This window comes from Mus caroli, chromosome 6 (assembly GCF_900094665.2).
Source record: "Mus caroli chromosome 6, CAROLI_EIJ_v1.1, whole genome shotgun sequence".
In the NCBI taxonomy this organism is placed as follows: domain Eukaryota; kingdom Metazoa; phylum Chordata; class Mammalia; order Rodentia; family Muridae; genus Mus; species Mus caroli.
The window spans coordinates 94,912,138-94,935,840 of record NC_034575.1 but is presented as its reverse complement, the minus strand read 5'-3'; the positions used below and the strand labels follow the sequence as shown (position 1 = coordinate 94,935,840).

Sequence of the window (23,703 nt, the reverse complement as noted above, 5' to 3'; positions counted from 1 at the left end):
CCTTTTTCCTTTTTCTTTTTTTCTAAAGACAGAAATATTATGTCAGAAATACATTTTACCCCAGTTTGTGATACAGACCTTGCATGGTACTTGATCTGAGTTCCGGGTTTTTTGTTTGTTTTGTTTTAATTTTTTTTTAATGACACGGGGACTTTGGTGTCTGCTGATCGATTGTATCTATTAGCTATTAATTCTGAAAACTGGCCTGAATTTTCCCAGGTGGCTACTGGTACACATACAAGCTAGCTTCCTTGTGATCCTACAAAATTGGGCATAATTCCTCTATTTTTTTTTTCTTAAAATAGAGCCATTTTCTTTGTTTGCTTTTGTTTTGACATTCTAGAGCCTTCTAATTTAATTTGTTTTGCTCTCGTTATGTGGCTGACTGGGTGACATTGCTTAACCGCATTGGTTGCCACCCAAACACTGCTCGAAGTATGGAAAGCAAGTGAGTTTCTGGGGCCATCCATGTGGCTCACGATCAGAGGCTGGAAAATAGTTCCCAAGTAATTCTTTGAAAATAATTTAGTGGAATTACTGTGGTAGACAGTTAATGAAAACAGTGTTTCATTTTTACCATCTCTGTTATCTGATTTGTACACACAGTAATTAGGAGAGGGTGTGAACGTACAAAGTCTATGTGTGTTTATGCTGGGCAGTGTTTACTTGTAGTTAGCTTCAGTGTAAAGGAAAGGGGGAGAAAGAAATGATAGCATGTTATTTTCAGTATTTATATTGTGTCATCTTGCCTCCCACCCAATTCCTTCAATTGTCTCCTAGATTAGAAGCAGGTATTGTTTCTATGAGGGTGGGTTTTTTTTTTCTTTTATTGTTTGTTTGTTTGCTTTTGAAATTTCAACACCCCTCTTCCCCATTGCCTACCTCCCCCCACTTGTAAGAGAGAACAGAAAGCAGAGGACATTGTTTAATAGCCTGCAAACCTTCCAACGACAGAGAGTCCTTTTGGAGGAAGAGAAGACCATTTCCAGCAGCGCTTGAGCCTTTACCAGCAGTGCCTGGTGTTCAGGATGCTCCCCTAGGTGCCGGTATTACGGAGCAGCAGGCCTGTACTAGCCATGTTCAGATGGCCAAGCACAGCTGTATTTCTGCCATTCAGGCCGGCTTGTGTGCACCTGGGATGGGCCACACCCTGCTGCTATCAGTCAGTGTTGTACCCTGCACTGTTTTTCACATTTTTTTTTTTTAATTCCTGCCATCCCTGGGAAGCTCAAATGGTGTTAACTGTGGGTGCACATGTGTATTTAAGTTCAGTTTTCCAGTGCTTTAAATGTCTGCCAGAAGTTTTATTCGAATTTCTGATCCCTGAAGGCAGCTAAGACAGAATCCTGCTAGGTCTTCATAAATGCCTCCTGTGATTCATTGTGAGTTCATACAGCGCCACACAGCAGACTGGCTTCTGTACACTGAAATGGTTAACACAGTACAAGGATAATTTTTTTTCTTTGCCTTATATTTAAATTGTCTTTTGAGGAAGAAATCAGGCATTAGCTCCAACTCCCAGATAAGGCACAAGCCCTTGTAGCTACAGGAAGCATCAGAAATGACTTTTACCTCCAGGAGAGTAAGGTGGGGGTCAGGGAGTGTGTGTGTGTGTGTGTGTGTGTGTGTGAGCAAAGTTTAGCTTTTTTGTGGAACACTTTCAATAAGGGCCCTATAAATATTAGACAGCTGTAGTTAAAACCTCACATGACTGTTTTAAATACTATTGATTTAAACCACTGGCTAGATCTTATGAATCAAAGTGTAATTTCTAAGCTTTTGGCCGTATTTCTCAATGCTAAACCACCCTCTCTCGTGTGCCTTTAGCCGCTTTCCAGACATTCAACACAGGATTAAATGATAGCAGTTACAGTGATCAATAGGTGAGGGCTTCGACAATCACTCTTGCCGTTTAATGACCTCAGTAGTAATGGGTAATAAAGTGTGGGCTGTAATAGCCCCTCGTTGGTGCTGCATGCCCTTTGATTCCTTGTATGAGTATGCACAGGGTACGTGAGAAAGCTGGACACTGGGAATTAGGGAGTGTATATATAGGCCATAATTCTCCAGTAGTTAAAACCTTAAACTGTGCTCCATTTTTTTTTTCCCTCTTGTTTCTGTTCCACTCGGATGCTTTTCTGAAACCTTGCTACAGCCTCTTGTCCTAATATATGTTGGAGCAGAAACTTGAAGGGGGTGCGGAGGGGGCCAACCAAAATCTGTTCCACTGCATTTGTAAATGAAGTTCTCTTACCCACTTTGGTGGCTGGGAGCTAACTGGTGTGAAACTGTGGTTTCAGATGGTAAAAGCCAAGTTGAAACCATCAGGCTATAATGGCCCACTTCTGATTACTCAGAAACCGCTCCACTCCAAGGAAGGGTTACTCAGGCTTCTTGTGCCTGTCCCTGGCTGGGCTGCGCCTGCTGCTTGAAGCGTTTTATTACTCATCAGACCCTCCATCAAAGTGTCCAAAGGGAACAGGCAGGGGAGAGTCAAGTTCATTCCACTGTTCTGCAGCTCGACTGCCAACAATGAAGAAGTAACTGTGGGAAAAGGAGCTGGAAACCATTGGCTCTCTGCGAGGATTTAAAAATTACCCGCACCTGTCAGCCTTTCCCTGGTCACCCTTTTTTATTGACAGTCAAGGGGCCACGGTGTTTCTCGTTTTAAAAGACACATACTATTTTTACCATGCTTTAAAAAAAAAAAAGAGGCTTTAAAAATATATGATAAAAAATATCCAGTAAAAAGAACACATTACCTACAATAGTTTCAATCACCTTTATTAAAGGGTAATGTATATACTGTTGAATACACTTTTTATCTAGTTGGAAGGGATTTGATATTCATATATCTATGTAGCCCCTATACTGTGCCCATCAACCCCCTGTCCCCAGCTTACCTGTGCCACTTTCTAACACAGGAGTTTCAGATCTCTTTTAAAATTGTTGAGGAGGTGACTGTTTCTGTATTGTTTCTCTGCCATGGTTCTGTTGGGTTTGTGTTCAGCACCAGTTGAGATTTTACACCACCCTGTTCCTGTCTGTTTTCCTGTCCATTGCCATTAGACGCTTGGCTCACAAGTATTTGTGTTGTACGTCATCCAAGAAATGCAGAGAGAAAAAGAAATCCTAAACATGGCTCCTTTGTTTGCTTCAGCGAGCCTCCTGTATGGCTACGAGACTCTCAAGGAATAGTAAACTTCTATTGTGATACCTTGGCTCCAGGAGCTCCGAAGATAGCAGTTGGCACCAGTGCACAGTTAGAAATTCTGAAAGTTTCTTCTGGATAAAGACAAAGTCGACTAATTGGAATTAATGTGTAGATGGTTAGATGTTTTCATAATGTCTTCTTGGCGTTTGCCCTAGACTGTATGCAAGTTCAGTGTTCCACTCATTGGTGATATTTCATGCTGCGAATTATCTTTTTAAAAGGATAATTTATCCATTCATATACATCTGTCCCTTTTTGCATATAAAAATATTCAGACATGCCCATCTGTTTTAAATTACAGTGTAACTACATCTACACTTAAAAGACCACTGCAATGGGAAGAGTCCATGGGTGACCTCTCCGAGTTGGGTTAATGACGTTTTCGGGGTGTTCTAGCTTGAGCTTTCTAAACATGTGAGACTTGCACGTGAACCTCCCCTAGATTCCCTGCAACACACAACACACCACTACAACAGGGGAGATGGCTCACTGTATGTGAGTCTGACCTTCAGGAACCATTTTTAGTTCATCAAAATTAGTGATGCTGAGAAATCGGGACGTCAGTGCATAATGAGTGTGAAATTAGGAATGAGAGCTCGCTATGCAAATGACAGGGCAAGTCATGTGAAAAAGTCAAGATAAACTGCATATTAAGACATTATGTTACATAAAATTAACACTCCATTTCTCTCTTTTGCTTACTGTTCCCCCAAAAGATTTTTTTTTAAAAATCTTTTATCTTTTGATCAGCTATTGTCTGCAGGAATTTTTTTTTAAATGGCGCACAGGCAAAGTGCAAAACATGTTATTACCTTTTATTGTAATACATGAGATGACAGCAGACCTTTTAAACAATATATATCCTTTACAGCTTCTGGCTTTCTTGCTGGTATACTTGCTTAAGAAACGAAGAAAAGTAAGATGCCTAAATATTACTCTTAGGAGACACTTGGCTCTTGTCTTTCTTTTATTGTATGTATGTGATTTTCTCTCTTTTTTTTCTTATCTTTTTATGGGGTGGGGGGTGACTTTTTTTTTCCCTGAAGTATCTTTTGGAAGTACAGGGACTGACAAAATGGTTCTCATGTAGTCTGGAAATTAAACACAAGCACGGTGATTATTTTGAATAGCTAAATTACATTCTAGGAAGCTCGCAGCATCCGTAGCGTTGTCATTAGGTGTCCGCTTGAATACAATTTGTGTAACCTTGGCCAAGACAGGCTGTCATTTTAATGTCAGAGTTTTATCTGAACAAGACATCATCCTTTCAGATACAGTGTGCAGGTTCCTTGCCACGATGCCCGTGCAGAAACGTGTTAACAGTTGCAAATACGAAATGCTATCAAGTTCATCACAGTAGCTGTTTGTCACTGAAATGTCATGGAAAGCGGCTTTTACTGGTATCACACGTAATAGGGAAGAATTGAGACATCTGTATGCTCAGTGAAGAAGGAAGGGGAAAAGCGGTCCCAGGGAGGGTCGGTGGTTTAAGTTCAGAAGGTGTGTCCAAGGTTCTGCCACCAGCAAAGCCAAGCATCCTTGATGATCCTGAAAGTCACTTTCCACATTGACGTGGGTCATGCTAGCTGTGACTACAGAGCTGCTTGTTCTTCCTTAATGTCCTCCCTAAAACAAACAAGCAAGCAAACAAACAAACAAACAGAAGTGTGGGTTAACTTCTTAACAGCTCATTTTAATGAGAACCAGGATGGCTCTGTCCCTAATCCTGGTAACATTTGTTAAGGTGTGCTTCCTGCTCTGCTCGTAAGGTTGGCCAGAACCCATCCTGGCTGCAAGGTCTTCTCTTACATCTCTTGACTTGCCCAGCATCTGTGATGCCCTGGGTTGGATACCTGACAACATCACCATAAAACTGATACTGATAATGGCACAAGGGTTTGCATAGGGTCTGTGCTTGTATCTCTTTGCCATCCATACATGGGAAAGTCGTTTTTTTGAAGAAGGCTGAACCTGTGAGGCTGGGGCTGTGTGGCTTCCTCGATTCCTACTGACACCTCGTTACTGTTGTAGGTTCCCGTGTCAGTGGCTATGATGACACCTCAGGTTATCACTCCTCAACAAATGCAGCAGATCCTCCAGCAGCAGGTGCTGAGCCCCCAGCAGCTCCAGGTTCTCCTCCAGCAGCAGCAGGCCCTCATGCTTCAACAGGTAATTGTCTCCCCACCCAGAGCCCTGCCACTCAGTCCGCACTTCCCCTCCACCTATCCAGTTGCTTTCCCTGTTGGAGAATGAACATGGCAGGCTACATGGGACAGAATCCCACCTGGTTCCTGGATGATAAGCGTGGTGTCCACGCCCCTGAAGGACTGGAATGATGCCACATGTCTAGGGCTCCGGCCTGGAGACTGTCCCATGGACTGAGATTAGGGCTGGAATAAGACTTAGTAAAAAAATATCTTTCAGGCTTAGAGAGCTTTTTGGTCTTTTATTTTGGTAAGCCAAGAGCTTCTAAGTGGCATGAACCAAAGCGGCACGAGGTGTACATTGGAAGCAAGTCTATGTTAACAGCTCTTGAAGCCCCTAGTTCAACCCCAAAGCTTACCTTTAACGTTTTTTTTTCCTTAGATATGGAAAGAAGTATTTTGGAGTCCATAAATTTCCAGGCAGAGTTTACTTTCTCCACACACGTTGATGCTCAGATACACTTGTGGCTATCCTTGTGTCTCAGGGACATAAGACTCAGACTGAAGAAGCAACCTAAATCCAACAGATAGACACTATAGGGAAAGAAGTCACTACCATATAACTCGATGAGGCTAGGGCTTGGAGGACGTTCCCAACATGTTGAAGCATCCAAGTGTGGGACCCTCCTTGCCCCACCTCCCATAATTTAGAAAGCCTGAGCTAGAGGCCGAGCAGAGCCTGCAAGGGCACCTCAGCTTTGTTGTACAATCAAAGGTCATCCCTTGCTTTATTTTAATTAATTTGTGTAGAAAATGGTATGTTTTTCATCAGTTCATTTTTGAGATTACTTCTCAGACCTTAATGCCAAGAATAGTCAGTGCGTGTGGAATTTATTGTCGGGTTTCAAAGTAAAAGGTCAGGCCATTCCAGATAAAAGGATGCTATTTTTCATATCACAGTTTGTGCATGGCACGGAGAGGGACAGTGGGTCGCCGTCTTCCGTTACTTACCGTCCCCTCCTCTCTCTCTTGTAGCAGCAGCTTCAAGAATTTTATAAAAAACAACAGGAACAGTTGCAGCTTCAACTTCTCCAACAGCAACATGCTGGAAAACAGCCGAAAGAGGTACGGATGATACATATTTTACTTTCAGACCACAGATCTCGGGGGACTATCTAGTGGCTATTAAACTGTCATTCATCTTTTAAATAATCGCCCAACTCAGCTGACTCTATCGGTTCTCGGCTTTCAGACCGAGAGTTATTGTCCTGTTGGTGCTAAGATTTCTCGATTCCTTACATTAACCATGGCTGTGCACCTCTGCTGTGGGGACAGTGCCCTGAGCAGTCTTCTGTCCTCCTTTGATAGAACTGAGGACCGGCGTACAGCTGGGCTGGGGAGGGACAGAGTTGAAAAAGGATGCACACTTAATGGGTTTCATCATTTAATTATTGGTTTGTTTGTTGGTTGGTTTGTTTGCCTTATGAACCCAAGCATTTGGGAAGGTGGCAATGGCCTTCTCCATTGGCCAGCTACCTTCTTGTGAGGTTAGACAAGCAAGGCGTTTACAATGTGATTAAACAATATCTTCATCCAGCCTCTTGCATGTTGAGCGTGTCCTAATTGCCTAACACATGTGCATGAGTTAAAGTCAGGGGACTCACCTGTACTTAGCAAAACAAAGCTGAACAACAGCAACCCCCCACCGCCCACCCCCCACACTGTATTTACTTCTGTGTCCCACAGTTCTTTGCAGTGTTTCTAATTGATTGCATTTGGCTGCTCTGCCCATGCAGGTGACCCTTGTAGACCCATACACCATGGGACCTTCCCAGGCAGGAGTTCCCACCTCATCTTCTATAGGTTGCCATGAGTCTGGGGGTGCTGTCACTTCTGAGAGCCCTTGAGTGCCACTGTGCCTAGGTATTAGGATCTCCTCCCAGCCCTCCACAGTTACCCAGTGGTCCAAAGCTTTGCCTTAAGTATCCCTCCTTTGCAACAACAAAATACATCATACCGTGCATAGCATCCTATCTTCTTGGCTTTCCTGGCAGCCCTGAGCAGCCACGTTTGCTCTGTGGAGGGAGTCTTGCCAGGTGACTGCCTCCACATCCCTGTCCCTCATAGGAGGAGGATGGCTGCTGGTTTTCCACATGGGAGTCACCCAGGTTTCTCTCCCCATGCCGGCTCCTCCCTTTACACGCTCTCTATGCTCTGCCAAGTTTCCCCACCCGGGAGTCCTGTTTAGCAGGCTGCTTGTAAACCCCCTACGGAGCAGGGGCAGTTTTGGGGTAAAGGGGAGGAGGCATATTAATGAAAATGCTGACACAACCTTAAGGGCCGTGGCTCTGGCTCGCTACCGGGCGCTGCTCTAATAAAAAAGGGAGCAGATTAAAAAGTGTCTAAAATGTAAATCTAAAGGACTAACAGTAATTAAAATGGAAATGGCACGGGGAGGGAAGGCATGTAATTGTGAGATATCACCCCGCAGAAGGCTCTCAGCTTTGTTTTCCTGGCTGTTTTTCTAATTCAGCCGGGCTTACTCATCAGTGGCAGTTCAATGCGCCTTAATGACTCTGGGATTGCAGGCATCACTCTGGACAAAGAAATGATTATTGTGCGGTCAAAAGAAGTTCAAAGACAAGGAGGGAATTTCAGTTTTTTCCCTTAGAGATCCACATTCAAGAGCATATAAATTAAGCCAAATGTTAAAAACCACAGTCTGAAAGCTGACTTCAAAGTCACAACTCTCTAATTAATGAACTGCGAGCTTCAGTTTGGACAAGTTGGGGTTTGATGCGCCCATAAATCAACATGACAGGCCTGTTTCACAGTCTCAGACAGTGCTTGTCACTGAGTCACATCAGATGTAAACACAGCAGAAAAAAGAAGGGCTAGGAAGGAGGCGCAATTGATCAACAGAATTGGTAAAAACCCACTTTTGAAGCACATTATGCATGATCACAGGAAATGGTTGCAGCCTCAAGAGGTTTCCCCGTCTGCCGTGGCTTTTTTGAATCAGATTTCTCACAGCCTTCAAAAGGGAGAAGAAGAATTATAGAGTTTCTCCCCCGTGGCTTGCAGGCAATAACCCCCTGTTGTTATTTTGTGCTTCTTTCTTTTCAAAGGCATCAAAATTTAGTTTTTTAAAGATCTTTAACTCTCCATTTGAAGACACACTAAAAAAGGGCTGCCAGGGCCACTCTTATCAGTTACCAGGGGCTGCCTTCTTCCTTCCCATCGCCACTGACGATTAACCTCTTATTTGGTCTTGTAGACAGCGTTTGGGAAGCACATTGCGTGCTGGGAAGACATGAAAGTTCAGGCGAGCTCTGAGGGCTCCAGAAAGACATGGAGTGGGGAAGTTCCCCCGCAGAAGAGTTCCCAAAGTGCTGTTGTCGGGAAGGGGAAACAAACATAAGACTGACATCTGAGCTTGCGCAGAGAGTGCTGGCTAACTGAGCATATTGTGTCCACGGGCAAAGAGGGAAGCATTGTAGTGGGTGGTTTTTATTTTTATTGCCTGTTTTTTGCTTTTGTTTTTGTTGTTGTTGTTGTTTTCATCTTGAGGACACTGGGCTTGCTGGGACCCATGGTTTGGTGATCCGTGGCCATAACTTACCTAGAGGAAGGCAGCAAGTGTAGTCAGAGCAGTAGTGTCCTTGGGTTTCCCTGTGTGTTCATAATGCCCTGGACTATTACACTAGGGATTGGGAGATTCTGCTCCTCTGAGATGTCAAGGGCTCCTGTCCCCAAATCATCGTGCATCTGATGGTCCTTCTGTGCTGTAGTGGAAGAGTCACTTGGTAGCAGCTGTGTGGTATGGCCTGGTGGTAATTGATAATTTTGACAAGGTTTGAACATAGACATCTGCAGATGGAGCAAGTGTCTTATTCCTTTACGGAACGAGCTGTCATTAGCCGCTCATCATTTTCTACAGCCAGGTACCTCCTCTCCTGTCCCCCGCAACCCCGTTGTTGTTGTTGTTGTTTGCTTAAGTCTGGTCCCATAGCCAGAGCACATTACATATACTTTTTCTTAAAGTTGTATATGACACCTCCTTGGGAAGTTGGAAGTCACACTGAACCAGACCCAAGATGCTCCTTTGGAGATAGCTGTTAGCTGATGGTGTCAGAGGTGTAGTACACAATGGAAGGGACAGCTCCTGGGTCCTGGACTCAGGGCAGTTGGGAAAGTAGATGGCAGAATTCACTTTAAAATCAAGCCGGGTATGTGTGGGGGGTGGGGGTAGGGGTGCCATCCTGTGTGATGAGGTGGCAGAGCTGATTGTTTTAAAAGGGCCGTTTGTCCTGGGCAGTTATGACAGTTTATGTTAGGCAGTAGGGAGTAGCCAAAGAAAGGAAAACAGACCTTTGACTGCAGCTCTAGGGAGGGGACCTGAAACGAAAGGTTTATCAGAGCATTTGAGCATTTTAGCACTGACTGCTGACCTGTCAGGGACTGTGCAGAGACCTTTTTTGTATGCATTCAACTGTGAGAGGTAAACAAACGGACTCGTATCCTGTGTTTGGTAACTGGGTGGGGAGCACAGTTTGGCAACCAGTGTTGCTTTTAAATTCTTCTTTGGACAATGGGCCTTGTATACTTTTATATCCTGGCTTTTCAAATACGGACAGCTTTCATGGGCACTTGCCTAGGGATGGCCACAGACAGCAGAAAATGGCATCAGTCACTTTATATAAATACACAGTTTTTAAACACTCACTTACAGTAAGACAGGAAGCACCCTCCCCAGCCTTCATCCCCCCTTTATGTTCGACCTCACTAGTGGCTAATTCCCCAGTCTTTGACTGTGTCCCTCTTCTTTAATGTCATGAGTTAATATCTGTTGAAGAAGTGAAAAAATCCTTTTGACATGAATATAACCATCACTGGGTTTCACATTAATGTGGTAACTTGGGAAGGGGTGAGAACAATTGGATCATTTTCTGCATGCTGTTCTTAAAATGAAAGCACTGGCTTTTCATTTAAATTTATTTAAATTTTTGTTGTCGGTGGTATAGAATTTGTTTTTTTTGGAGTGAAACTCAATTAACTTTCTCAGTGGCGTGGTGGTAAGTCTGAAATTGGTTACTAATATGAGGACGATGGCTTTTTTTCTTTTTTCCTTTTTTTTTTTCCTGTAAAATAAACTACACAGAGGCCAAAAGGAAACCACCATTTTTCTCTTCCTTTGAACTTTGCATCAGAAGGTCTTGGTGCACACACCATTTTATGGCCATATCAGATCAAGGTCATGTGTTCGGTTAAGTGAATGCAGTTGTTTGTAAAGTATTGTTATTGAGCAGAGCAGGCAGGCTCTCAAAACACTGGGCCATCATCTTCTTGCCAAGACATCACTGACCTTTGGAATAATATTCAAAATTAAGAGCTCTTGTGTGTTCCTTAAAGATGTGTGTGTGTGTGTGTGTGTGTTGGGGGGGAATTCAGCTAGGAGAGGGTTAATTTTTTCTTTCTAATTGTTAGCCATAACGTAGCCAAGACCTCCACCTCGATACGATTCCTAGCAGATTAAGGATATTAGATAATTTCCTTCTATTTATTGTATTCCTGCACCGTATTATCTTTCTATCACTCAGATAATTACTGAGGAAATCTACATTAATTTTTTTTTGGCTGGGGCAAAGCCTGCTAAACACAAGAATGATGTATTGATGTTTTACACAACAAAAGTTTTCCTCCTGTCATTGTGCAGTCAACAGAGATATTTATCATATCATAAAGTCCCCCCTTTCCGAGAACAAAGTGGGCGGGGGACATGGGACAACCTGAGGTTGAAACTCAAGCCAACTTAAGGATCCAAAGCTCGGAGCGCCTGTTCACATTAAACACTCATGGTGGAGTATGATGTTGTTTGCTAAATTATGAATGTGCGTAATTAAAATCTAGTGGCTGTTTCTATGAAAGATTTACAATGTTATTTCATCGTTTGTCATGGCTAATTAACAATATTAGATGAAGTTTTTCTTCTTCAAAGGTCTGATTTTTTCTCATTTATTTATGTCAGAAGTAGTAAGCACTAGTTAAAGGCCCTTGCTAGTACAGGCAGGGAGAGGGGCACTTTGTTCTTTTACACCTCAAGGGTTCAGGGTTCAAATCCCTCCAGACGAGAAGGATGTCCTTTCCTTTCTATTATGAATAAGTACGGATTTCAGAGTCTCAAAAGTTCATGTCTTGACTACAGAACTCATGCTTTTCCTGTTGTTGGGGCGGGGGCGGGGGTGGGGAGCAGGCTTGTCAGAGGAATCCTTTTTGCTGGGGGTGGTGTGTGTGGGGGAGCAGCAGAAGAGTTAACACAGACCTCCACACACCCTTGCCTTACATCAGACATGGTACTGTGTCCCTATGAAACCTTGACACGGAGCCCCCTCCCCCACACCCCCCCCCCCAAGCTAAGGTGGCAGCCCTCAGATTATGGAAGATGGTGGTGGGTTTTAAAGCACGCACATGCACACTCTGACCCTTCCCGGCGATTGCCCGGCTCATTCCTGCCCCTCACTGTTTCTTGCAGCAGCAGCAGGTGGCTACCCAGCAGTTGGCTTTCCAGCAGCAGCTTCTCCAGATGCAGCAGCTGCAGCAGCAGCACCTCCTGTCTCTCCAGCGCCAAGGCCTCCTAACAATTCAGCCGGGGCAGCCTGCCCTTCCCCTCCAACCCCTCGCTCAAGGTAAGCACTCGGCGCTGCAGGGGCAGGGGATTACACGGGAGGCAGCTCTGTGGAGAGGGCTGGTGGAGGGGATGGGGTGACTCTTGATCTCTACCTGCTTGGCATGCAGGGATTTACGGACCTGAAACATGCACAGAGAGGCATTAACCACCGGACAGTAAGGCAGACGGCCCTTGCAGAGCCTGTTGGTGTCAGAGGAAGGGTCAGGGATCTGAATGCTCACAGGGACCCTGCTGCAGTGTTGGGAAAAGGGAATCAAATGTTCTGCACCCTCACTGAACATTTCATTGCAGTCCTTTGGCATTTCAGTTCTGAATGTTCTTGAAGCATACTATGTAATCATGTTAAAGCATGTTTTACAACACGAGAAGTTCTTTTCTTCTTCCCTCCTTCCTCTCTGTCTCTGCAACGCACCCCTTCTCTTTCTCTCTCCTCTCCCTCTCCTTCTTTCCCTCTCTTATAGGGTCTCTGACATAGCTCAGGCTAACCTGGAACTTTAAATCCTGCCTCCACCTCCTGAGTCATTGAAGTATGGGTGTGTGTCATGATGCCCAGCTCCTTGTTTAAACATTACAAATATTTTATAGAAACACCATTTAAAAACTTTATTTTTGTGTTTTTATTTGTATTGGTGTTTTGCCTGCATGTGTGTGCCTGATGGCTGTTGAGGCCAGAAGACGGTGTCAGATGCCCTGGGTCTGGAGTTACAGACAGTTGTAATCTGCCATGTGGGTGCTAGGAATTGAACCCAGGTCCTCTGAAACAGCAGCCAGTGCTCTTAACTGCTGAGACATTTCTTTAGCTTTCTAAGTACCATTTTTTAATATTCAGGCACACTATCAATTTTATTTTCACCAGGGATGTTAAAAATCAATCTGAAGCCGGGCGTGGTGGCGCACGCCTTTAATCCCAGCACTCGGGAGGCAGAGGCAGGCGGATTTCTGAGTTCGAGGCCAGCCGCCTGGTCTACAAAGTGAGTTCCAGGACAGCCAGGGCTATACAGAGAAACCCTGTCTCGAAAAACCAAAAAAAAAAAAAAAATCAATCTGAATTCTAAAAATTAGTGTGTGTGTTTTTGTTTGTTTGTTTTGTTTCTGTTTCTTTTTACCTTTTTTTTTTTTCTGCTGATTTTGAGTTCATTAGTTACCCATTCATTTCCAGTTATTTTTTTTTTAAACTTCGATTCCTTGACAAATATCAAGGAGTTTTGGTGGGGGTTTTGTTGTTTTTGTTTGTTTAATTATTTATGGATATTTTGCATGCATATGTGTCTGTGCACCATTGTGTATGCAGTACCTGTGGAGGCCAGGAGAGGGCATCAGGTTCTCTGGAAATGGAGTTAAGGATGGTTGTGAGCTGCCTTTATGGGTGCTGGCAATCCAACCTGAGTGCTCCTGGAAAGCAGTATATTTAACCAGCCTTGCAAAGTATTGATAGTAGATATCTTGAAAAGCTGCAGCCATCCAAGGCTAAGGGAATCTGTAGGTGTTCTTAGGAGACCTGTGGAAGCAGGAGGGAGGATGTAGGTATGTCGTGACTGTTTACAGGCCTTGTCCCTGTCCATGCCTTCGCAGTGCATATTCTCAGACTACCAAGTACACATGGAAAGAAAGAAAAGGAGCAACACTGATACCTGTGCCAGGCATGCACAGGTGATTTTCTTGTTATTCCATCAACGGTACTACATGGCAGTGGTTTAAGTATTCACATAGTGTTAAGTGCCATAAGTCAGGTGGGGCTTCTTTAAATTTAAACTTAGGAGTTCTTTCAAATACCACGCCATCCTCTCCTCTCTTTTCCTTTCCTTTCTTTCCCCCTTTCTTTCTTTCTTTCTTTCTTTCTTTCTTTCTTTCTTTCTTTCTTTCTTTCTTTCTTTCTTTCTTTCTTTCCAGCCAGACTCTTACTTTGTAACCCAAGGGTGGCCTCCAAGTCTGATCTCAGTTCCCTGAACAACAGGTGAGATTATAGATGTGAACCACACCATCCAGTTTATGCTACACCTTTATATATGAGGGCTTTGAGCATCCATGTACCCTGCTGTCCACAGTGGGATCCTACAGAGACACAGAAATGACTGCATGTGATACTGCAGAGTCCCCGTCCTTAGGGCCTGCAGTCCTTCCTACTGTGGCGGGTCTGTGTAGTGGCCACTGGATGGATGGTAGCCACAGCTTCCTAAAGTTTTGGGTTCCGTTGCCTCCTGGAGCAGGGTGAGAATAATGGCTCTCTTTTGTGCTGCTGAAGAGGTAGTCGTTTGTCTCGAAGTTTTTGGTGCTTTGTGGAGCCAGTGGGGTGTGTCTGTTTAGGTTTTTGTCTCTGGAGTCAGCCACACCCAACATCTGTCCCTTATGGGTTTTGTTGTTGTTTTCTTTGCTTTTAATGCTCAGACCGAGGATCTTTCCTCCTTTCACTTCCTCCTGCCCTCCCACCTGCCCTTGCCCTGTCTGCTGAGCTGTTTCGTATCTGAGAGGCATAGCTTCCATTGCCGTCCAGTGGGCAGGAGTGGGAACTGAGCCCAGGGCAAAGGAAGGACACGTTGGCTAATGCGTTTCTGTGCTTCCATAATGTCATAACCTGCATTAATTACACCCTATGGTTTATTGTTGGAAACATGGCAGGCTGTTCTGCCACACCCACCAGAGGACTCAAGCCTCGCTCCCTGGCTCCCTCCCTGGCTCTCATCTTTTCCCACCGCTCCTACACTATTAAGTTTGCTCACTGAGGTTCATTGCTGCAGTACATCAGTTAAGCTGTCCAAAAGAGGGCAAATCGGCAGTGGCAAGACAAGCACTTGTGTAATGTAAAAGACGTGAGCACGGTGATGCGTGCAGCGTGATCGCCACAGCAACACATGGGAGCCACCACAGGCAGTTCACTAGCTGTGGCACTGATGGATGCGCTTAGCCGTCTGCTGTAACTATTAGCGTCTGCAACATTAGGAAGAAGCCTCTGTAAAAGACTAAGGGGAGTCTGCATGTGCACCCAAGATGGCATGGATGTAAATGTGTGCCTTGCTGGCATTAGACGCTGGGTATAAAGTGGACCGCAGTCATTGCTGCTGTCTTTTGTAAGCTCCCTTTGGTCTCCCCAATCTCCTCTGCAAAGTGGCTGGAGAGCTTTCAGTCACGTTGCGCTACAACACAATTCTTTTTTTATCCGAGAGATGATGGCTTAAAACTGATGTCATTATGAGGTTTAAATCAACTTTCTGCTTGCTTGAACATGGTCACCTGGGTACGGATGTACAAGGACAAAAAAAGGTTGATCAACTGTCTTGGAGCCAGTGATACCTGGGGTTGTAAAATTGAGTTCCACGACCAGTAATCTGTCAACTGTCCCCACAACATACATTTTTTAAACCTGTGCCTGCATTTTCTTTTATAATGAAGGGGCAGGTTGTCCTGGGAGGGAAGAAAAGAAGAAGGAAAAAAAAAAAGAAATGCAGTGAGGTCCAAGGGTTAGGTGTTTGAAAGCGCTGGCACTGCTGACTCTAATAAAGCCATCAGGATTCTTCTGCCGCCCTTTCACGGCCCTGTCAAGTTATTTCAAATCTGTGTGCAAATCCAAAAGTATAGGCATATTGAATGATATTTTAAAGGCCTTCCCTCCCTGGAGATTTTATGGTCGAATGTTTTCTTTTCGGATTATTCCAGAGTAGTTGTTTTCAGCCGTTCTAATACTGGAGCCCCCTTAAGACAGTTCCTCATGTTGTGGTGAGCCCCAGCCATAAAATTGTTTTGTTGCTATTTCATAACTAATTTTGATAGTGTTATGAACCATAACATAAGTAGCTGACATGCAGATTGTCTTAGGCTACCCCTGTAAAGAGGATTATTTGACCCCTCTGTCAGGGGTCACGACCCACAGGTTGAGAACTGCCTTAGAGTCTCCTGTTTGCCATAACAAACCTGTCTGTTCTCATCCAATTTCATTTCTTGTTTGACTCTCCTTTACACCTGTAGTTTCATGCAGAGCTGTCCCATTCCTGTTGTTACAATCCTTTACTTTTTTAAAGTGTAAACTGTACACACTTGGTCATATACCAAGTAATGGATTTGTCTAACTTGGTAGTCTCACTGTACTGTGCTGGAAGAGTCACATGGTTTCTGAAAGTGGAGCATTCCTGTCGTCTGATGGGTAAGCAGCTTGGCTGCTATCTGCCTGGACTCTGCCATGAGGTGTAGGCATTCTGGGGTGGCCAGTAGTCCTGAGGAGTTGAATCGACCACCTCTGCCATCCATTGAGAATGCCTCCAAGCCTAATGAACCCAGTGACACCTGGCCCCAAAGTACCTGCTGTTGCTCATGAGTCCCTCTTTCTACCGAGTCCGTGTGGATGGCGAGCCCGATCTGCCAACCTATTGGAGTAAAAGAAGATCAGAAGCCCACCAGTGCACTCACTGTGCAGGAGTAACAAGTGCTGAACCCATTTGTCTTGGTCTTGGTTTGCCAGGGAAGTGCTGTCCCTCTGGTATAGCCTCAGAAGCCTGCTTTTCTCAGAAGGAGAAAGGTGACAAGGCCAGCTGTTGGGAGACCCAAGGCTTTTCCTTTGCGTTTGACCCAGAAATCAATTAGTCTGAGTCGAAAATAGGTGGCCATTTCTCTCCCTGTGTTTACTCACTAGAAAATGCAAGTAGATGTTAACTTGTATGTGTCTCCTCTCAATACACCCTCATGCACAGACCAGCCTGTCTCCCCACCCACACCCCCCATTGTTTCACTTGAGTAAAAGATGGTCTGTGGTCTGAGGGTCAGCTCTGTTTACGGGTAATTGTGAGTGTGCGGATCACAGTGGCAGACCTGCTAGCTATGGGCACATCCTCCCCGTCACTTTGAAAGGTGTTTGAAAATAACGGCTCAGACGCAGCACCACCGGACCCAGGATCGTGTCCTGACCTTTCCCTTTGTTTAATTTGCCTCAAGGTTTGATTTCAGGGCACAAGGATTAATTGAATATGCGTAATAACTAAATGCTCATTTGGGACAAAATCCATCAAAATATAATTGGCATTTGATTTTTATGAAGGGAGAAGGAAATCCACTCAGCTGTCGAGGATGCGTTTGAAGGATCTCTGACCACTCAATGCATTATTTTTAGCTTCCTTTATAATATATATTAATTGCAAATACTTGAGCATTTGAACATTTTCCCGGAGCACTGCTCAGAGAGACCAACTGTTTTTGTTACTGCTCCTCTTAGAAAGGCGGGGAAGGTTATTGGTCTGCTGTGCAATAATTTACTCCTCTTTGATATGCAAACGATCCACGGTGAATATAAAAAAATCCTATCAGACTCATTTCACAGTTCTTAACCACTCGGATTCTCTGGAGTCCGTCGCCTCATTAGGCCAGTGCTCTCCAATGCTAGCATAATTAAAATCTTTAACAGTTTAGCAAAGTAAAGATGTTTGGCTGATCACGTTGAGATGATTATCTAGCCATTGTATTCTAAATGACAAAAATAAATTAAATTTAGACCTTGGCATTTTTTTTTTATTATGTGTTCCAAATGAATATAATGCGCACAGCCTTCTCTTTTCAATCCGGTACATTTTGGTTTGGTAAGAAACATGCCTGCTTCGGCTGTTGCTATCTAACCAGAAGATGGCCGGCTTTCTAGGAGAGCTGTGTTCCAGTTGACGGATACAGTGAACTGCAGTCCAGACGTAGCGTTCTGAGGCAGAGTTGCCTTGTGGTATACAGGGTGTGTGGTTGCTTTTCCTCCTCAAGAGGAAGCTGTCTCCCTCCTCTGCTGTTCTCAGGTACAGTTCAAAACCTATCTCTCCTGGGTGCATGTGCCCTAAAATATACATTGAATCGCTGATAGGATAAAGATGCAGAGGTCCACAGTGCTGAGGTTAGCATACCGATTATATCACATCTTAGAGACAAGAAGGGTCAACAAATACTTTTTTTTTTTTAAATCCTGTCCATCTTGACCCCATGCAGACAAACAAGAGAACTTTATTCCTTTTAGCTTATTTTCCTTTCCATTTTTATCCTGCAATGGCTCATTAGCATTGATCCCAGAAGTGACAGTAATAATAGTGTTACTTGTATAAAAAGTTACACAGTCTTTGGTAGACACATCCATCAATTAAGCATGTGGTACTAGAAGCCAAAATTAATGAGGAAGATAGGTGTGTTAATGAAATAATCATAGTATAATCAATTTGACTGTTAAAAGTTGAAAAGCATTTCAGGGAGACGGTATGAATTCATAATTTATGTCTTAAAGTGATTAATAAAAACTATATTTAATAACAAAGCTATTTGTCATCATTTAAGACTTAAGCACAAAAATTACTCATTTCTGTGGATCACGTTGCCACGAGACTATGGTTGAGCAGATTCATTTTGAGGCCTCCTTTGTGCCTAGAAATAAGCTAGGCCCGTCTCTGCTCCCCTTCCAACAGCGGGACGCGGCCCTTGGATGGAGGAGGGAGTGATGTTGGTGCGGAGTCGCAGTGCTCTGCATCCCTTCCAAGGTGTCTGTTCTGTGTGAAGAGGGGGCTTCAATGGCCGCTCAGTGGAAAGATGCACTTAACCACTGCTGTCTTTGCCTGAGCTGGGAGGGGGAAGAACAGAAAGTTGTGAACACCCCAAAGCCCCCCTCACACTGGGCTTTGTTTACTGACTCTTTGATTTAATTACTGTTTGAAGAGGACGGAATTAGCTGTTAATTGATTTGATTATCCAATTTGTTTGTTTCAGGCATGATTCCAACGGAACTGCAGCAGCTCTGGAAAGAAGTGACAAGTGCCCACACTGCAGAGGAAACCACGAGCAGCAACCACAGTAGCCTAGACCTGACCAGCTCATGTGTCTCGTCCTCGGCACCTTCCAAGTCCTCCCTGATCATGAACCCGCACGCCTCTACCAATGGACAGCTCTCGGTCCACACTCCCAAAAGGGAAAGGTAGGAACATGCCCACCCCTGCCTGTGGTCAACTGTCTTCTACCCAGAAGCGGGGCAAGGTGGCCTCGCCCATTCCTGTGACTCTAAGAAACCTGCTTGTGTTCAGGGGGCTTGGATGCGCACATAAGTACTTCAGAATGTATTCGCTATGGTTTGAGTGAGAAGAGCATCTAATTATCTTCACCTTTTCAACACGGAGTCACCACTTTCTTAGGTCTGTACTCAGCTTAGGAGCCCTGGCAGGAGTCTAGTAGTTCCTTGTTGGAAGGGTTGGCTGTCGGGGCATCCAGGCCAACTGTGTGCTCTGCCAGGAGCTCACTGCGTGCAAACTAAACGGCTTGGTACTGAGCGTCTTCTAAGGCAACAGTGGTCTATGCTGTGGACAATTTCAGGTCTTGGTTTGAGGAAACAGCACTTAGTGCTAGTTTACACGGCTCCCCCTTGAAGGCAGGGAAACCCATGTTACTCATCATGTGTCCCTTAAGGAAGCACAAGGCCTTTTTGGCGTAGAAAAAGGGTTTTTCCTTTTCGCTAAGGAAAGATTTAGATGACGGTGAGCGGGACCACAGCCCGCTTTCTCCTGATGGCCCCTGAGTGAGTGCTGTCCAGCTGGTATGTTCCTGTTTATAAGTTAAGGCTTTATATTTTCAATGCTCTGAGCTATCGATGAATGACAGCTGAATCTTGGACTGCGTCGTGTTAGCTTAAAAGTCCTAAGGAAATGAAGCCATTTGTTGATTCCGTTGCACCCAGAAACAGTACTGCTAGTGTCTGCTTGAGAAATGGAGTATATAAGGCTCCTCAAATGAACCACTTTTTTTCCTGTTTACTATTTTTGGACTCTTTCCTATATATTTCATATGTAGAGCTTGTAGGCACGGAGGGCAAGAAGGCTACTGTACCAAGAATTTTTCCTAGCGAACTACTTTCTATCAGGCAAGAGCAAATGCTGTGTTTTGTTTGTAAGTCCGAACGAAAAGCTGATATTTGAAAAATGCTGTCCGAGATACGGCGTGCAATTCTGCATAATTGTGCAGCGGTGTTTAGGGGTGTGGCCACCTGTACAGTGTTGGCTGGATGACATACATGGAAATGAAAAATCCTATCACTTACCAGCGTATCAGTGTAGCTGCATAGATGGAGACATTACCCCAGTGTCTGCAGCCATGGTCGTGTAATGAACTCACTGCACTGTCAATTGTATAAAAAGTATAGCATACACAGTTATTTATAGGGCACGACCCTTGACAGCGATAATGTGCGCAGTCAACATGCTCACTGTACTGTGGTGTGTAATCCTTAGTTCAGGATGTTACTCCTACTCACAACCCCTCCCCACACAAAAGTATTTCACCACGTTAGTCTGGCAGCAACCTCCTACATCACGTGTCAGCTCCTGCCTTGGTTAGGAAATGCTTTTGGTTTACTGTTGGGTTATTTTGACCGTCTCCTCAGGTCTGTGGGAGCACTAGGTGACTGTACCTCATGCGCTTGCACGTGTCACACATAGCCTGGATGTGTAGTCTTGTGCCGTTAGGTCTTCATAGGTAGTCGTTGTGCTGTGTTCCTGTCTCAGAATCTATCCCTCCCGAGTGGCGCGCACACACATGCCGTCAGAGATTTTCAGAGGTGAGGATAGCGCCTGTTGTAACTAATAACTACAAGCCTCCTGGAAGATCTCCTTGGGATGTCTCTAGTAGACATAGGAAGAACTCAAAGATGCTTGAAAGTCAGTGGTCTGGAAGGGATGGAAGAATGGGATGGTGAACAGGAAGTATGGGTTTGTAGCCTGGGCTGGACACTGCTTCCTGCGTTTACAGCTTTCCAGTAGTGACAGATACTTGGACCTGGAAGCCAGTCTTTCATCTTGCCTTGGAATCTATTATAATGTCTTTATTACTTTTTTTTTTAATTTCCAAGTAGTAAACCTTAGATGGCTTTAAAGAACAGAGTCTAGGCTGCTGCCCTTTGTGGTCCCAGCTTCCCCTGTCCCCAGGTTGGTGCTGTCCGTTTACTGCAGAGTGATTGAGTTACATCGTTATCCGTAGGCGAAGCAGGAGGCTCTGCACTGAAAAATGCCGACTGATGCACTTAAGGTATTTGTTGCAATCTTGTCGGCTGCTGTGGAGACTGCACAGATTTTCTGTGACACAGAAAACTCTCCCTGTTTAGATGCGCTGTGCTCAGTTTCATCCTAAAAGGTTACATATCTGCAGTCTGGTGATGGAACGGCAAGAAAGCGAGCGGGGGAAGAATAGCCCTTTTCATGGCTTAAGACACATTTGAGAGTGAGTGGACCTAAGACACAGTCCAATTCCCGGAGACTAAGTTTGTTTGGCTTTTTTTTATGGTCCTTATTTGTCTGCACAAATGTTGCATTTAATCTCGGGCTAAAAGTAGACTGTGGATCAGAAGAGAATTGAGATTTCCACCAGCCCGAATCTGGATGTGCGAACAGGCTGAGTTTTGGTTGCGCATGCAGAGGGGAGGCAGCTAGGAAATTATCTGATGTTACTTACTCTCTCCATTGTCCCATGGCATAGTATGTGATATGCTGCCAGTGGTGACTGGATTCAGAGGGAACTCCATCGGAAGCACTTCGCGTTGGTTTGTGGTGAACGCAGGGCCTTGTTCATGTTAAGCAGAAGCTATGCCACAGGGGTAAATCCTTACCTTCCTTCAGCAGAGTCTGAACTGATTATAACACCCTACATTAAAGCTGGCTAAGTAGCTTTAAGCTTATGGAATTGATCACTCAACAATCAATTGTCTTTTTGCTGGTTTTATATAGATACAGGTACTTTAAAATATGCTTTCACCTTATCAGGATGTCTGTCTGTCTATTGGCAGTGCTGGAGATATGCTAGGCAGGTGATTCTACCAATCGTCCTCAGCCCCTTACGAAGATGTATTTTAAAATCCCTTGGGTGGTGGCCACTTCACAGAGTAGAAAAGGGAAGCAAAAGGGAAGGAATAAAGAAGCGGGGGTGGGGTGGGGTGTCGTCCCTTACCGAAGTATCTTCTCACTCACATACTGAGCTGTCAGGGGGAAGACACCTCAGGAGTTCTCCTTGCTGTCACAAAACCCCTTATCCATCGAGAGAGAGAGAGAGAGAGAGAGAGAGAGAGAGAGAGAGAGAGAGAGAGAGGGAGGGAGAGGGGGGGAGAGAGAATTTGTGAAATACGGACCCTTACAAGCTCCCCCTTGATGGCTGGGGAATACTCTCCTTTCCCTCCACCCTCAATAGCTGAAGGAGTAAGAGGCGTTGCCACTGCGCAGTCAACCGGCCTGGTGAGCCCCAGCCTGAGTTAGCAGCTTTCAAGGGGATTTTATTTTTTTTCCCTGAAAAGATCTCCAAGTGTCTTGTGCGAAAACTGGTTGGTGAGAGAAAGGGAGAGATTTTGTTATTCTCGTTGTTGATGTTAAAGTCGTGGGATGTGCAAGCCTCTCACCTGGCTCACACATCTCCGTGCCATTTGGAAGCCTCTGTCTTCCCACTCTTGCCCCGTACGGTTTTTTTGCAGCTTCTGGGAGCTGCCGCCACAGCATTAGCTCTGGGGTTTGGTGAGCTGCAATCTGTTAAGGAGACAAATAATGTGCTTGGCACCACACTCCTACTCCCCTCTTTAATTTGTCTTACACAAGGAAAATTATAATTAAATCATTCAGGGTAAACCCTTGAGTGTAGAGAAGGGAAGAGACACACTTTGGTAAAGATTGCCAATAGAAACCACTTCCCCGTAGCGCCGGGTGGAGATGTCCATCAGTATTCAGCAGCCTGTGAGGAGGAGGAGCAGCCCATGTGATCTGGGAGGCGGATGCCAGCACTCAGATCAAGCCTTGTTAAGATCCTGTCGTGGACGGTCAGCGTCTTTAGAATTCAGTGCGGGTCCCCCGCTTCCGGCTTTGAGTCCCTCCTGACAATTTAATACTGTTTATTGTGCTGATTATATATAAAGCCATTGGTGCAATAAACACCCCTGTCGTCAGTGCCTCGGAGGAGCACGGGGAGATCAAGTTGAGCGTGCCCGAAGCTGAAGGAGAGACGAGCAGGTGTGCTCAAGCCTCCTTGCTGGAGCGTTGCTGGCACAGAGTCGGAACCTCTTGGTAGTTAGAAGAGAGACGTGGGACGCCTGCACACATGAAGACATTACCTTGTTCACTTTACTTGTGGACCTGTCTCCCTTCAGGAAATTTCAAGTTTTGGAGTGGGTAAACAGAATCAACAGAATGCAAATGAAATGTTTATTAAAATGCTAAATTTAGTAAGCCCTTTGAGCTTCTCGGATCAAAGCAGCTATGTAAATACAAATAGCAATTACTACTTAAGTAATTGCTTGAATGAAAATTCTAAATATCACATTATATTATGGTACACCAGGGAAGGGAAGGCACATTAAATCAGTCCCTTCTTGCTGCCGGTTGCCGCCAGAACCCTGTGTGTGCAGTGATGACTCCTTTTATACGTGCGACTACTGGGAATGCAGTGGGGAACCATCGCCCCATTTCACAGATGAAGCAGCCGTGTTACAGAAATTACAGGGCAGCTCTAAGGTCGTATGCCTGATTCCTGCCATAGCCAAGAACCATATTCAAATCTGACTTTAATTTTTTTCCCATTCAGTATAGGAGTACTTAAGAGAAATTTAAAACCAGTGCCCCTAAAAGAATATTTAAATTTCATCACAGTCCAGCCAAATATCTATTAATGTGTGCAGATTGCAACATTTAAAGGAAAAT

At 44.6% G+C, this 23,703-nt stretch overlaps 1 protein-coding gene across 18 annotated transcripts in view; it reads left to right on the top strand.

Moving 5' to 3' along the window:
- Positions 1-23,703, top strand: part of Foxp1 (forkhead box P1) — a 601,333-nt gene that overhangs the window by 506,020 nt on the left and 71,610 nt on the right. For 12 of the 18 annotated variants that reach the window (XM_029478343.1, XM_029478345.1, XM_029478340.1 and 9 more), the window contains 4 exons: positions 5,246-5,383; positions 6,394-6,483; positions 11,891-12,044; positions 18,758-18,962. In XM_029478343.1, the coding sequence (XP_029334203.1) occupies positions 5,246-5,383; positions 6,394-6,483; positions 11,891-12,044; positions 18,758-18,962 (587 nt within the window). The remainder of the gene's footprint in view (positions 1-5,245; positions 5,384-6,393; positions 6,484-11,890; positions 12,045-18,757; positions 18,963-23,703) is intronic. The other 6 variants (XM_029478353.1, XM_029478349.1, XM_029478348.1 and 3 more) reach the window with 1 other exon arrangement.